Genomic DNA, 16,088 nt, shown 5'->3' with positions numbered 1-16,088 from the left:
ATTAATGATTGAAGATAAACCTGATGATAATCAAGAAACATGGTATATTAAATCAGCATTTGCAGCACAACATAATATAATTAAACCAGAATTAGCACAAAAATATATTGATATATTACCATCTTTAATGATATCAGAGTTTGGAGAACGTGAATTAATTATTGCATTTATAATATTATCGAAATCAATTAATACAATTATTGAACCTAACAAAATATTTATATTATTTTGGACAACTTTATTATCATCAAATCATTCGAATTATTCAATACGTAAATCTGCAATAAGTTTATTAACTCAAATAATTGAAACTTCATTAATAAATATCGATTTTTCACAACTAAAAAATTCAGGTAATTTAACTTCAGGTGTTAAAGCATATGCTGAATCACTTAATATTGATTTCGTTTCAAGATTTCCTTTCGCGTTTTTGGTTGCATTAACAAAAGCACTTGAAATGGAAGATACGCGGAATTTAGTTCTCGAATTATTTAGTATTTGTATCCAACAATTAATTGATCAGCCATTAATTATCTCGATTTATGTTTTGCCGTTTGTGGTATATGCACGTGATAATTATAAATGGATTTTAAGACTAAAGTTTAAGGAGTTCAAACCGAACAATTTCCCTGAATTAATATTTTATAATTTCGCTGAAAGAACTGCTGAGGAAAAAGTTGAGATGATTACATATATAGGAAATAGCTTTTGTGAATGTTCTTTCGGACCTAAATTTGATGAAATCGCGGAATGTATTATATATGGATTAAAACATTTCCTAAGCGATTTCGCTGTGATTAAAGAAAGAATAGAAAATATGTGCTGGAAAATGATTAAAGATGCACAAGATCAGGCATCAACTGAAATGTTGGCTGAAATAGTCGCAGGATTGTTGTGCGTAGAGGGATGCGAAGGAATGTCAGTGAAGACGCAGTACCAAGAGTCTGATGACGTGCTAATGACAGAAATATTCGCGTGCTTGAACTGCTTTGCGGAGACAACAACAGAAAAACATGAAAGAAATAGGAGAATGCGTAAATAAAAATTTTATTTTTTTTTTAACTTGACGAATGAAAAATACTGAAATTTTTTTCTTTGTGATAATACATCCACTTTTTTGAATGTGCTAAATAACAGATTCATTTGGTTAACTAATAATTAATAAGAAGCTTTTGATACGAAATTGTAGAAATAATTAAATTTGATTTTTCAATTGACGTTTAAAAATTGGCAAATTCACGAGGATTATCGTCTAACCTTTTGAATGCAAAATATATCAAAACCGTTGAACCTCTCAGAAATTAATTTTCAAAAAATGCAAATATCCAGCAATTATTCTAATTTTTTCCTGAATATTTCATATATATTACTATAAATGTTATTTGTAATATAATCATATAATAAGAAATCAATTAAATATGTAAATATGAAGATATGAATTACGTTGTAAAAATTCGATACCAAATTCTAAGCGTAAAACGGTTAAAATGATATCAAAAGATTAGGGCGCCTCAAAGTTCTGACGGTTGAAGAAATGGGCAAAAAAAAGAATGGAATATTTTTATAATGAAGAAAACCAGAATTTAAACTCCATAACCCCAATTCCATGATTGGGGAATAAAAATTTTTTAATTGCATTTAAGGGATTTTGTTTATGCTTAAAGGGAAAATGTGTTTTTCGTGTAAAAAAATTGAATGATAAGTCGGTTTTTATTTTTGAAAAAGTTCCAGTTGAAAGTGACAAACAGAAGCTATGGAACTTTTCTCGTCAATTATATGTTCACTTAGTGGCGGTCTCCTTTTCATGAACAGATTTATTGTCACTTTCATTCGGCTATTCTTTTATATTGGGTTTATTGTTTATTTCGAACTCATGTTATATTTAAAACCATCAAGAACAGTTACACTCATAGTTTCAGCTATTATTGCCGTAGTAATTTTTGTTATCAAGTTTATTCTTTGGTTCATTCATTTTATTGCAAATAAAACATTTGAATTGACAGGATCAACAGAATCTGGCGAAGATAGGCCATCAGAAATTCCGGATGAAATATGGAGTTTACGAAAAAGCCTTGTCAAAGAATTAAATAAGCCATCTTTAGATGCAATTGTTAATGATTGCATTTCATCTGGTATAGATGTTGAACAGTTATTACATTTTATTGATGAACTTAATGCTGGAAGATATCTTGATGTTAGTACAAGATTAGAGCAAGAAAATGAATCATATAATGTTATTTCAGTATGTGGTAAACTTATCCATGTACCATTTTCACGTGAAGATGTTAATATTCTTTTCCCTTCAGACTTTACATTACCATCTGCAATTTTCGCGACAATTTTTGCCTTTGTTTCTTCTGTTTTAGCAACCTTTTTATCAGATCAAATGCTTGCACGTGAAAAATGGTGGATTGCAGTCGTATGTGCCTTTGGATTTTATTCTATTCTTCAATGGCCTTCTACAGATCCATATATGACATCAGTACCAGATTGTTGGAATTCTTCTGCAAGATCTTTAGCAGTTTCCATTGTTTGTGCCATCTGGTATGGAACTGTTGAATTAGAAAAGAGACATCCAACTCTTACATTACCTTTTTCATACTGGAGCATCAACATGACCGCAGTCGCTCCATACATTGACATGGTGTGCCGATACGGATTGATGTTGATGCCGTTTTGGTTTATTCTTGGTTATTTCGGGCACCCCGTGACGGTTATTGTAACTATCGTCGAAGCATTTAACCGTTATGCGTTTGGTCAAAATGGTGTTAGTGGATTATTAAGTATGATAGTTCAATTCCTTCGAGGTAGTATAACAGTTGTAGCCATTAGTTTATTACTTCATTATTCTAAATCGGAATATAACTTATGTATAGCATTAACTATCGCAACATTTATGGCAAATTTACCATTACATAAAGCAGGGTCAGTAAGTATAATTTATATGATCTTCTTACCAATTATAGCAACAGGGTTAACCTTTGTAATGGCATATGTTGTCGTGTTCCATTGGAAGAATTCATGGGAAATAGTTAAATGGTTATCATTTGGATGGTTCATATTGATTGATGTCTTAATCCCAATACTTACATGTAATCATAAGTACTTTTTCTTCCATTTACGATTCTTTAGGACATTAATCATCGAGCCATTATTACGAGCAATTTCTTCATATGTAATTGCGCCATTATTTATAGCTTCATGTTTACAGAATCAAGCAATTGACTATATATGTTTAGCATTTATAATCACACATGCAATACATAAGTCACAAAGTGAATCACATGTATTCGCATTTGTTATTGCAATTTGTGTATTAACATTCGAAATTGAATTAGGTTTCACAAATAGAGCTATTAACCTCGCTTTAACACTTTTAATTGTTACAAAATTTGAAGTGTTTTTGCCTCTTTTGGATTTGACTTATCATGCACGTGATCCAACTGATTTAGATGATGAAATGGAAGGGTTTGAATCATTACTGTTGAATATTTTGTTCGACTTGATTCAATCAATGCATTTTATAGATTTCTTGACAAAAATACCTTCTATGCTTTGGTCATTCTTTACTGGTTCTTCTTATACTGCGATATTCGGTTTGCCTTATTTTTTATTGCCGGCACCGTTAAGGCCGTATTACTTTTTCAATTGGCCGATGAGCGAAGATAGCGATTTGAAAGCTTTACTCACAAAAGGTGCCGCTGAACATCCAGTCGAAACACCTGTGTACATTTCGGCATGTAGAGCTTTAACTGCTCATTTTGCAAACATATGTAAGCAAGGACGTTTGGGATTGGTCAATGCTGGTGATATATTCTTGTTTAAGTCAAGTGAATTAGCTGCATATGTACATGTAATTGCAATTGAACCAGACCGTTATAAGATTCAATTAAGAGGTCTTGAATACAATAACCAAACAAGTTGTCACAGAGGTGAAGCTCGAAGATTAGAAGAATTGATATCTAATTATGAAATGTTTCCAAACTTTGAAGCTTCAAAAATAGCGACACATTTCGTTGTTGATATCAGGGCTATGGGAGTTCCATTGGAAATGTATGATATTACGAAGACCAAACTTAATAGTGCATTTGTTGGAGCAAGTGTTGCCACCGTCAAATTGTCATTTTTATATTCCTTTGCTCATATAATTTCCAAGAACCAAGGAATAGCATCCTCATTAAGTCCATTTGAAACCACTGATCAAGAAATCTTACGTCAATCAGAAGAATACATTGAATTGTCCGCCAACAAATTACCAGCCATTTTTGAGCTTTATCACTTTGATTATACACCCGAAGAATTCCGATTATATCAAAGCTTATGGACAATCATTGCCACATATATCTTTAACCAAAACGGAATTTTAAATTATATTACGTTGTTTGATGGGTTCAAAGGTAATATCCAACTTAATGACGACTTTACATGGGTTTATAACTCATCAGATTTGATGACAATTATTCAACAGGTCATTCAATACGGAACAGGGTTTTGTTATATGGCCTCTGCTGGCATGTTTAACGACGAAAGTACACCAGAAGACATCTATGACTTCATTGAAGGATTTGAAGAAGAAAATGTCGTCACTAATATGGACTCCGAATTATTCCACGACACGTTCATAGAGAACAAGAAGAAGATCATTTCATTGGAGAAGATTAATGGCGAAACTGTTGTCATGCGATTTGCTCTTGACCAAAAGAATTGGAATGTATATCAAATGAAACATGAATGGATGAGAGCTATTTATTCAAACGAAACTAAGAGTTTGATATTCTTCCAAAACGATGATAGTGAGCGATTCTCTATCCAACATAACTCGCGTTTCTTCAATAATATGATAGTTCAGTCCTGTGATTTCCCAGTGGGGTACCCCGCGTACGTTAGTGAGATTTTGAGTTCAAATGTAAACTATTTGGAATTCAAGAAATATGAGGTGAGGAATGATGAATGAGTTATTTTTTGAACATATAAAGAAAATAAGTAAAATCGAATTTTATCTTTTTACAAATTTGTTCCGTATCGTTTTAAATGGAATTTCGGATAAATAAACGGTCGCCGTGTGCGGTAAATTCAAAATAAAATTCAAAAAAAAACTCTGTTTTGAAACAGCAGCTCTTACAATAGCATCTGAATATGGGCAAACAGAAGTAGTTAAAGTTCTTTTAGAACAAAAAGGTATTGATATTAATAGTAGAGATATTATTTCAGATAATATTTTTTTTTGTTTTAATAATTTTATGTTTCAAAATAATTTATAAAATTAAATTCACAAAACGCAAAATTATACAAAATGAAATATTTTATTAAACCAAACCGAACCCTTCAGCGTTTGCAGCACATATTTCCAACATCTTTCTAATGAGTTCCAAATTTTTATAATCCGGTAAAACCAAAGTATTAAAGCAAGTATGAGCCGTTGGTATTTTATCCGTATCTCCACTTCTTTGTATTGTGATTTTTACTGTTTTTAGACCTCCAGCTGGTGCTCTTGAAATTCCTGTAATGAATTGCAGAATTTGTTTCTTTTGTTTCAGTTGAAACTCGTCGAAAATCTTCCAAAACATTACCACTGTTTCTGATGTCTCTACATAACCACCAGTGTAATTTGCGTTTAATTTCAAATCTTTCCATTCTAATTCTTGGATTCCACTAATTAATATATCATAATCGGTATATTTTAAGCATTCGATAACAATCGATTCTTGTATACTAAAGAAACCTTTTTGAAATGCATCATATTCTTTTTGTATTGATACATTTAACATATAATCAATATAACAATTAACATATTCATTAACATTCGATTTCGTTACTTTGATATCAATTCCATTTTCTTTTATCGGAACTTCTTTAATTTCTCCATTAGAATCTTTTTCGGTGACCGAAAAATATATATCATAATCATCGCCTTCTTTCATTGTCTGTTGAAGTTTTAGAAGCCCTTCAGCTGTTTCGGGATAAATTTCGGCAAAATCATTCATATTAAGTGTTACATTAAAAAGTTTCCGATATAAAACAATTGGAAACTTGATTGGTAATGTAATGGAATTTAATAATGCAAGTTTAACAAGTATTCCGACATTTTCGAAATATTTCAAATTAGAATTCGCATTTTTTTTAAACCAATAAAATCCGCCGTCTTCAAATTGTTCAAATAAATTCATGTCAGGTGAAAAATATATATTTGTAATAAGATAAAAGAATTCTCGTGAAACTCCTCCTTCATCAATAGTGTTTTCATCTTTAAACTTAATAATTAGGCGGCGCTCTAATTTATCAGATGGTAATGAAAATACTTCAGTATTCGCATCTTCAAAGATATTGTTACGTGAAATGACAACGGATAATGTGCTATTATCAATTTGTTCCATGCGTACAACTTTAGCTATAAAACTTTTGTCAAGTATTGACGATACTTGAATATAAGAAAAGATTCCTTGTTCATATAAGTTTAATTCTAGATCAGGAAAAACTAATGATGAAAATGATTGATTAATGAAGATTTCAGGTGGATATGGTTTATATGATTGAAGGTTTGCTTCGTTTAAGAGTTCAATAAATATCGCAAATTCATGCATTAAATATGAATGTGGATCGGGATTTTTTATATGGATATGATGAGTAATGAATTTTTGAGCAAGATCATTCAAATATTCAATGAAAATGGGGGTTTTGATAAGAATTGTGTTGAAAACCGTCATTGAGTTACGGTCAAGATGAAGAAGTTTATCAAAGAACTTTTTCGTCGTTTTCTCGGCATCAGGATGAATACAAGGTGTAAATATGGATAAAACAAAGATGAACCGAATCCAATGTAAAGTATCTCGCTCTTTTGATGTTTGAAGTTGCATTAAAATTTGTTCAATGTCTGGAAATATAAAAATTAGATCATCTGGTCTTTCTTTTAATGCATCATGAAAATCTATTATTAGGTCAGTGTTAAATTGAAAATCATCCTTTTTTATAAGGCCATTACCTTTTAGAAAAGCAAAACTAAATGCTTGAAAATTGTTGAAGAGTTCGCTAAAACTAGATTCAATTTTTTTAGTAACCTGTGAACGTGATATGAATAATTTGACTGATTGATTAAAATTATAAAGTAATTGATGAATTTTTGCATTTTTTAATAAAGGTGAGATACCTTTGCATAATGTTTTTTGGTTATTTTCTTCTGTAAGTTTTTTTGCTGTATCTTTTATTTCTTGTTCATTTGAAAATGAATATTGAAATTGCGAACATGATTTACAATGAGGATTTTTACAATTTACAAAATTGCACCCAGAAAGAAGTTGCGAGTAATATAATAGTTCCAAGTATTTTGTGTTAGCAGTTTTGTTATCTTTTGCAGAAGATTTGTTTTGCTCGGCCATTTTTGTTTACACTTTTGCTCTCAGCGTCACTTTTATGTAAAGGAGACGTTTAATGTTAAAAATTGAATTCAAAATGTTTAAACAAAAATATAAAAAAAAAATATCCAAAGCATTTTTAAACGTGGTAGAGCCTAGACTTCCTGCGTCCACGAGCCATTTCGAACTTACGGCCATGAGCGCGAACCTTTGGACGTGTCTTGCTATTGTCATCACCTGGGGCAGCACCGAAATGACGACAAGCTTCACGGCGCTTACGATCACCTTCGAGAAGGAGGCATTTTTCTCCTGTTGGGCGGAGTTGTGCAAGTTGATCGAATGTGATAATTTCACCTCCAGCAGCGAGGATACGAGCACGAGCTGTTTCTGAGAATCTGAGGGCAGCAACCTTCATCTTTGGAACAGTCAAAAGACGTTCATCATTAACAATCTTTGAAACAACTACTGCAATTGTATCATCTTCTTTGCCTTGAAGAGCAACAGCAAGGCGTGAAAGTGAATATGGACGGCGGTTTGTGTTAGAAAGGCACATGCGGTGGGCAATCTTCTTATTGAAATCATTGCCAGTGCGTTGAGCAAGGTAGCTGTAAAGTCTGAAAAGCATGTTCAATTGAACGTTCTTTGACTTTGGAGTCTTCCTTGACTTGCGGGAAACACGGTGGTCGAGATCAACACCCATAAAGAAGAAGGAGCGGCCAAAACGGTTTTATTCAATTTTTTAAAGACAGTTTATGTTGATTAACGGTCACTATGATTAGAATCCATAATTTTTGCAAAAACTGTTAATCCAGAATAAATGATCCTGATCATTCCAGTAATTCGTTCGAAGCATAGAGGAATTTCATTTGAACAATTTTTTTTATGGATTTTAAAATGATCTCAGAAACATAATCTTTAAAAATAGCCTGTTCGGAAAAATAAAACATGTAGTTCCCCACCACAATAAATGAGACTTTAATAAATTCAATTTTTATTGAATCGTCATGTTTCGCCAATTATGTATGGTTACTCATTGCTTATTTAATCCTTGTACCTCACTTAAAGGACGAATTTGTATGTTGTGCTCCTTTTGGAATGCAAGAAGTTCTTCTTCCTTAGCTTTGATTTTTGCAGTAAATGTTTGAATGAGTTCCTTTAAGGAAGCTCTTTGTTGGTCAAGAGCAGGCCTAGCTTCTCCGATTGTCATTTGTACCAAAACTTCACCAACAAGTCTGTAACATTTGCGATCATCAGGAAGTTTTGCAATTGATTCAAGAACGCGTTCATGCTGTTGCATGTCTAATTCGAATTGAATGTTTTTGCTTTGAAGTTCTTTGAGTTCTTCACGTAATTTGTTGAATTGTTCGCTTATTGACATTTCTGGCCAGAAGGAATAAACGTATCTGGGCCACCCTGGATTCCGTTTAAAAAAAAGATGAACGAAAAAACAAACGCAAAACTTTATTTACAAGCTCTTGAGTTAGGTTTTCTAGAAACAATGCATGGAAACTGGACTAAAAAGGTTTCATTAATTCGTAGTAATATTCCAAATCAAGAGTCATACAGAGAATACATAAAATTATATCCAGGAAAAAAGAAACAAAGAGATGCACTTATTAACAGACTAGAAGAAATTGCTAAAGAAAAATTTCAAACTTCAAAACGATTTGATATGAATGCATTTTATTGTTTACATTTGATTCGAAAATTTAAAGAAGCCGATACCCTTAATGAAGAATTAGAGAAAAAGCTTATTGAAACAAGTTATGGTTCAAATTCACAATCTTTTGATGAAGCATTTAAACTTCAAATACCGACTACTCTTGAAGAACTAAAGAGAAAATACAAACAAATTTCAGATGACCTTGTTCGCCTTGAAACAAACATCAAGATATCTCATTCAGCTATTGAGACATCACGGAAAAAAATTGAAAATGCTCGGAAAAGGTTTACAAAATCAGAGAATCTTATTCCTGATGACTACAGAAGCATTACACAGCAACTAGATCAAGTTCAACAAGATTATGATAACCATCTTCAAGCTTATAATCGTGAACTTCAACGCGTTAAAGATCGTCAAACAAAATTTGAAAATCGCACAAAACTTATTTCCGAACTTATTAGTAAACTTAATCCCGATTCAGTTCATCTACCCGAAAATACAATGGCCATGAAACAGCTTGATAAAATTCGTCTAATTCTTGCAAATATAAATGGAAACTCTCCTGACGATAAATATGTTATGCGGAAATTGAAATCATTTTTATTAATTTCTTCTAATGGAAGACAAATTAATACACAAGAATATAATATACCAAAGACGCCAGAACCAAAAAGATCGCCAATTTTGCAGTTGTCACCAAAGCCATCATTTGATGAAATACAGCATGAATTCAATAAAGTGAAAACAATGTTGCAACAAAAGAAATCAGTGGTAACACCACCTTCAAAATATAAAACTATTGACGATTTGAAGAAACAGTTTGAAAGTCTTCAAAAAACTCAAAGAAAAGAACCAGAAATCAGAACACCGCCCCTTAAGTCATCAAGATGAAGAAATTAGTTTAAAATAAAAATTGTATTATGTGTTTCGTTTAAACAAAACTTATTTTCTATCTAAATCTTTTTTTTGTTGAATAAAATATAAGTTTTGAAATTTTAGCAAAATATTATTCATCTTATATAAATTATGAGGTCTTATTAAATTCAAATCCCTATAAATATTTTGGAAATTATTTAAATTATTAGAAACAGCACTTATTAGAGCATCTTGGAATGGTTATACAGAAATCGTTAAATTACTTCTTGATCAAAAAGGAATTGTAAAAAGATTTATACTGTACTATAAAAAGATTTATATTGTACTATAAAAACATCCATTAATTGAATAACCATCATTTTGATTTATTTTATATTTTTTCTGAGATCGCGATCACAATATATTTGATCGGAATAAAACCTAGTGCATATGCACATATTGGCGATCTATAGATCTGAAAAATATGGTTGAAATTCAAAATCACAATTTTAATTTTAAATTGCATTGTTTCGACGAAATTTCATCATTTAACATATTTAATAATATTATAAAGGTACTAACACACATCAAGTCTATTTATTATTAACGATATTGCTTCAATTGATTCATGAAAATGCAATGTGATTTTCTTGACATCAAATCTAGGTAAAGAACAACCGGAATTATAGACCAAATAAGACATTAAGTTTTTTTTTTTCTCCGAATGATATAAATTTTTCAAAGAATTCCATTTAATCATTTGCTTTATCTGTTATCTCATCCTGGATTCCTTCTTTTTTACGAATCATGTCAATTATTTCATTATAATCATTTTCTTTTGCATATGTGTATGCTGTAGCAAATAATTTAAATAATTTCCAAATATTATTTTGAAATTTTAAATTATTAAAATAAATTTTATTTTTAGCATTGATATCAATTCCTTCTTGTTCAAGAAGTAATTTAACTATTTCTATATAACCATTCGAAGATGCCATGATAAGTGCTGTATTAAATAATTTAAATAATTTCCAAATATTATTTTGAAATAGAAAATTATTTAAATAAATATAAAATAAAACAAATAAATACCTTTAGCATTAATATCAATTCCTTCTTGTTCAAGAAGTATTTTAACTATTTCTGTATGACCATTATAAGATGCAATAATAAGTGCTGTATTAAATAATTTAAATAATTTCCAAATATTATTTTGAAATCCAAAATTATTCAAATAAATATCAAATAAAACAAATAAATATCTTTAGCATTAATATCAATTCCTTTTTGTTCAAGAAGTATTTTAATTATTTCTGTATGACCACTTTCAGATGCCCACATAAGTGCTGTATAAAATAATTTAAATAATTTCCAAATATTGTTTTCAAATAGAAAAATATTCTAATAAAAATTAAATAAAACAAATAAATATCTTTAGCATTAATATCAATTCCTTCTTGTTCAAGAAGTAATTTAACAATTTCTGTATGACTATTTTCAGATGCCCACATAAGTGCTGTAAAAAATAATTTAAATAATTTCCAAATATTGTTTTCAAATAGAAAAATATTCAAATAAAAATTAAATAAAACAAATAAATATCTTTAGAATTAATATCAATTCCTTCTTGTTCAAGAAGTAATTTAACAATTTCTGTATGACCATCATAAGATGCCCACATAAGTGCTGTAAAAAATAATTTAAATAATTTCCAAATATTATTTTGAAATAGAAAATTATTTAAATAAATATAAAATAAAACAAATAAATACCTTTAGCATTAATATCAATTCCTTCTTGTTCAAGAAGTAATTTAACTATTTCTGATTTAGATGTATACATAAGTGCTGTAAGAAATATTTTAAATAATTTCCAGATATTATTTTGAAATTTTAAATTATTAAAATAAATTTTATCTTTAGCATTAATATCAATTCCTTCTTGTTCAAGAAGTATTTTAACTATTTCTGTATGTCCATTTTCAGATGCTAACATAAGTGCTGTTTCAAATAATTTAAATAATTTCCAAATATTATTTTGAAATATCAAATTATTAAAATAAATTTTAAATAAAACAAATTAATATCTTTAGCATTTATATCAATTCCTTCTTGTTCAAGAAGTAATTTAACTATTTCAGTGTGACCTTTTTCAGATGCCCAAATAAGTGCTGTTTTGAATATTTGTAATAATTTCCAAACATTGTTTTAAAATATTAAATTATCAAAATAAATATTAAATCAAACAAATAAATATCTTTAGCATTAATATCAATTCCTTCTTGTTCAAGAAGTAATTTAACTATTTCTGTATGACCTTTTTCAGATGCCCAAATAAGTGCTGTCCTAAATAATTTAAATAATTTTCAAATATTATTTTGAAATTTTAAATTATTAAAATAAATTTTATCTTTAGCATTGATATCAATTCCTTCTTGTTCAAGAAGTAATTTAACTATTTCTATATAACCATTCGAAGATGCCATGATAAGTGCTGTATTAAATAATTTAAATAATTTCCAAATATTATTTTGAAATATCAAATTATTAAAATAAATTTTAAATATAACAAATAAATATCTTTAGCATTAATATCAATTCCTTCTTGCATTAAAATATATTTAACAAGTTCAATGTTTTCTGACTCTGATGAATATATTAAGATATCTTTCGGAATTTGATTACTTTCAAGAAAATGTTTAATGAGAAATATGTTTCCAATTCTTGCTGCTTCATTTATAATGTTTTCGCTAATTGGCATCCCTTCTTTGTGTAAAAATATAAAAATTTCATAATTATGTGATGAAATACACTTCTTTCCTAAGTCTTTAATAATATGACATATTTTATTCTCATAAAGATATTTAAAGATATCATTTCGATGGAACATAATTGCTGCTTCATATGCACCTTTAAATGATGAATGATTTTGTTCACATAAATGAATGATTTCTTCATTTCCACCTGCAACTGCATATTTATCTGTATTATTTACATTAGCATTATTCATAAGTAAATATTTAAAACATTTAACTGATGAAAAAAATGCTGCATAATCAATTAATGAAACATTTTCTTGATTAATAAATGAACATCTTTCATAAAGTGATGGTTCAATTTTTTGATTAAAATCAAATTTTGTTTGTGATGATATTTCTTGAAGTTTTTCTATTTCATCATTTCGAATTATTTTTGCTATTTCATTTGGATTATGTCCTTCTCTAATTAATTTCTTATGAAGCTCCCAATCATTCTTTGAAAGTCCTTCATAATTTATAAAACTATATTTCCTTAAATATTTTGCTAATTCATCTTTAGAAATATAATGTACAAAATAATCACTCTGGCTGTTTTTTACAATGTTCGGTTCAAGAAAATTATGTTCAATCATAGCTTCAAGAAGAAAATTTGATTCATCTGTATGCTTATTATAAAGAAATCGCCCAAATATATCAAATATATTCGATTTGATTTTATTACACTCTTCAAATTTTCTTATTTCTTTTATAATATTCAAAAATAAATTTACTTTATTATTTTTAATTACAAAGGAATAATATATCATTTGAATAATAATTAAATCATAAGATAAAGGATGGATTTCATCAAATTTGTTGATTATTAAACCAAAAGACATAGAGAAATTTTCTTCATTCAAACTAAAAATTGCTTGATTTATTGATAGAATTGTTTCCCAGTCGCAAAGTTCCTTTGGCCTCATGTGGAAAATATTAATAACTGATATAATTAAAATTTGAGAGTATAAACCAGTGAAAAAGTTGAATTTTTCAATCAAAAATGAGAATACCGATCTTGCTTCTTAAAGTAAAATTAATCAAAGTATTTTGTTTGACTTTCTGATGTATCACATGCAGTATTATTAGTCCATTGTGAAAGAGCTGAATATGATCTATTGGTCAAAAATATAAAAATTCGACTATTGCATTTGTTCAATCTATACAGGAAATTCAAGTTATTATGTCTCGTTTTTAGTATCGATACGAAGCTCACCTCAACCAGTTTTATTCGATAATACATAAGTGAAAGATCAAAGATCATTTAATAAAAAAATGTTCAACTTCTCAATTTTAAAAAGTGACAATGCCGAAGCATATACCGTACAAAAATCCGGAGAGTTTAGTCAAAATATTTCCATCTTGGTCAACTTGATGATTAATTAATGAATCAATTAAGAGAAACATTTTATATTATTTCGTAATAATTAACGTTATTTTTTAAATAATTCTACATGTTTATGATAACATTTCATAAAACATTATTGATTCAACAAAACGAAAATGATTATTTAGATTTTAATTTCAAACATAAGCTTAAAATTTGTATCAAAGCATATATATAAATACATGACAACAAAAAATATAAAAACAATTTATTATGTGGAATTAAGAAACTTTTCAACTGATGTTGGTAATGTCATCGATGAATTTGTCGTTCGATGAATTAATTTAATTAACATTTGATATTTGTGATTACTTTCTTCAAGTTTTGCAACTTTGTTCTTCAATATTTCATAAAGTGATGGTTCGATTCTTTGGTTATAATTAAAATTTGTTTGTGATGATATTTCTTGAAATTTTTTAATTTCATCATTTCGAATTATTTCCGAAATTTCATTCGGATTATGTCCTTTTTTAATTAATTTCTTATGAAATTCCCAATCATTCTTTGAAAGTTCTTCAATGTTTCCCATATTTCGTTTCAAATATTTATTTTTTTCTAGAAATTTTTTGGACATGTAATGTATAAAATATGATTCTTCTCTTATCTGTTTAACTATGTTTGATTCGCATAAATTTTCTTGCATCTTTCTCTCAAGAAAATATTTTGATTCTTGGGAATATATTTTTAAAATCATTTTTTAAAAAACTTTATTTATTTTAGTTTGTATTTGTTTGTTATCTTCAAATTTTTTTGTTTCTTTAATGAAATTCATATAAGCTTCTGAATCGTTCATCCTTGCCAAGAATGATGAATAAATTATTTGACTAATAAGTAAGTTAAATGAATACTGGTAATTATTATCAAACATATCAAATATTGAAAGAGCTGATTGAACTAAATTTTTTTTTTTAATGAAAATATTATTTCTTGCATAAACTGAATTGTTTCCCAAGCAGCCTGCAGCTTTATCCTTGATAGATAAAAACTTATCCAATTGAACAAAGCTCCTATTATCTATCAATCTATCTTTCTATATCCTTTGTATGCAAACATACTTTCTTAAATACTTTTTTAATTCATTTTAAACTGGTTCCAGGCCAGTGGTTATATTGAATTTGTATGGAAATTTAAGCGTTCAGCAAATTTGCTTCTAACTGTTTCTGGTTTCTTGAAATTTGCAAATTCACAAGTCACACAAAAAATCAATTCAAATCGACTTTTTATTAAGCCGATTTTGATGAGTTATCGTGAAAATTTTCAAAATGAGAAAATTGTGTAAATTGGGCAGTGATTGGGTCGTAAAAACTGGTTGTGGTACTTCTGTTCGATTTCTTCATGTATATTTTTAAATTGATCTCCCCATTGGAATTAACTAAGTTATCTATATTTTCATATTTTTTATTATTTACATCTGTTGTACGTCCAATTACACCAACGACACTGATATGTATCAATTCCTTTATCTGATGCTTCATATAATTTCATAATTAATTCATTATTAATCATATGTTTGTCTTGAAAAATTTGAGGTTTGGTTGAACATTGAGTCATACATTGCGATTTACAGTGGGCTATAAAATCATTTTTTTTCTTGCAATTTGTTTTTGAATTCGTCAAACCAGCTTCATTCATTTTTTCAAAAAGATAATGATTCTTGACTTTGAACAGATAAAAGAGATTGTACGAAAACATTTATAACCTTACAATGTAAACCATTACAAATTTCATTTATCCTTGTTATAATTTTTTGCAAATACACGAAAATTAACATATCAAGACAAAATATACATATAGAATTTCGCAAATTACTATAATGAAATAATATGGGTAAAATTCTCCAGAAAAGTCCACTAAAGAAGATTCCACTGATTCAATGATGTTGTCACCATTTAAATTAAAAACTATCAATAAAATTCTTAAATTTTTTTCATATTTTGCATGACTTTGATTGTTTCTTCTTTCATTCTAAAATTTTACCCATTTGGCAAAAAGTGAAGTTGGTTAACGTCCATTCTGAATTTCATTGAAACAGAATTAATT

At 28.6% G+C, this 16,088-nt stretch overlaps 5 protein-coding genes across 5 annotated transcripts; 2 read left to right on the top strand and 3 right to left on the bottom strand.

Moving 5' to 3' along the window:
* Positions 1–1,873: 1,873 nt before the first annotated feature.
* On the top strand, positions 1,874–4,954 carry GO595_001172 (pecanex protein 1; the record flags this gene model as incomplete). Its single annotated transcript, XM_067913941.1, has 1 exon — positions 1,874–4,954. One exon carries the CDS (start codon positions 1,874–1,876, stop codon positions 4,952–4,954), a length of 3,081 nt encoding a protein of 1,026 aa, XP_067778642.1.
* A 352-nt stretch (positions 4,955–5,306) lies between these two features.
* On the bottom strand, positions 5,307–6,581 carry GO595_001171 (ubiquitin ligase; the record flags this gene model as incomplete). The annotated part of the gene is made up of 1 exon (XM_067913940.1): positions 5,307–6,581. The coding sequence occupies one exon, from the start codon at positions 6,579–6,581 to the stop codon at positions 5,307–5,309; it is 1,275 nt and encodes a 424-aa protein (XP_067778641.1).
* A 907-nt stretch (positions 6,582–7,488) lies between these two features.
* Positions 7,489–8,049, bottom strand: GO595_001170 (60S ribosomal protein L18; the record flags this gene model as incomplete). Its single annotated transcript, XM_067913939.1, has 1 exon — positions 7,489–8,049. The coding sequence occupies one exon, from the start codon at positions 8,047–8,049 to the stop codon at positions 7,489–7,491; it is 561 nt and encodes a 186-aa protein (XP_067778640.1).
* A 330-nt stretch (positions 8,050–8,379) lies between these two features.
* Positions 8,380–8,727, bottom strand: GO595_001169 (prefoldin subunit 2; the record flags this gene model as incomplete). The annotated part of the gene is made up of 1 exon (XM_067913938.1): positions 8,380–8,727. One exon carries the CDS (start codon positions 8,725–8,727, stop codon positions 8,380–8,382), a length of 348 nt encoding a protein of 115 aa, XP_067778639.1.
* Positions 8,728–8,847: 120 nt separating this feature from the next.
* GO595_001168 (uncharacterized protein) lies at positions 8,848–9,903 on the top strand (the record flags this gene model as incomplete). The annotated part of the gene is made up of 1 exon (XM_067913937.1): positions 8,848–9,903. One exon carries the CDS (start codon positions 8,848–8,850, stop codon positions 9,901–9,903), a length of 1,056 nt encoding a protein of 351 aa, XP_067778638.1.
* Between the last annotated feature and the right edge of the window lie 6,185 nt (positions 9,904–16,088).

Source organism: Histomonas meleagridis (genome assembly GCF_020186115.1).
Source record: "Histomonas meleagridis strain 2922-C6/04-10x chromosome Unknown contig_120, whole genome shotgun sequence".
Lineage (NCBI taxonomy): Eukaryota > Parabasalia > Tritrichomonadida > Dientamoebidae > Histomonas > Histomonas meleagridis.
The sequence above is the reverse complement of the archived record's forward strand: the minus strand, read 5'-3'. Positions and strand labels throughout refer to the sequence as shown.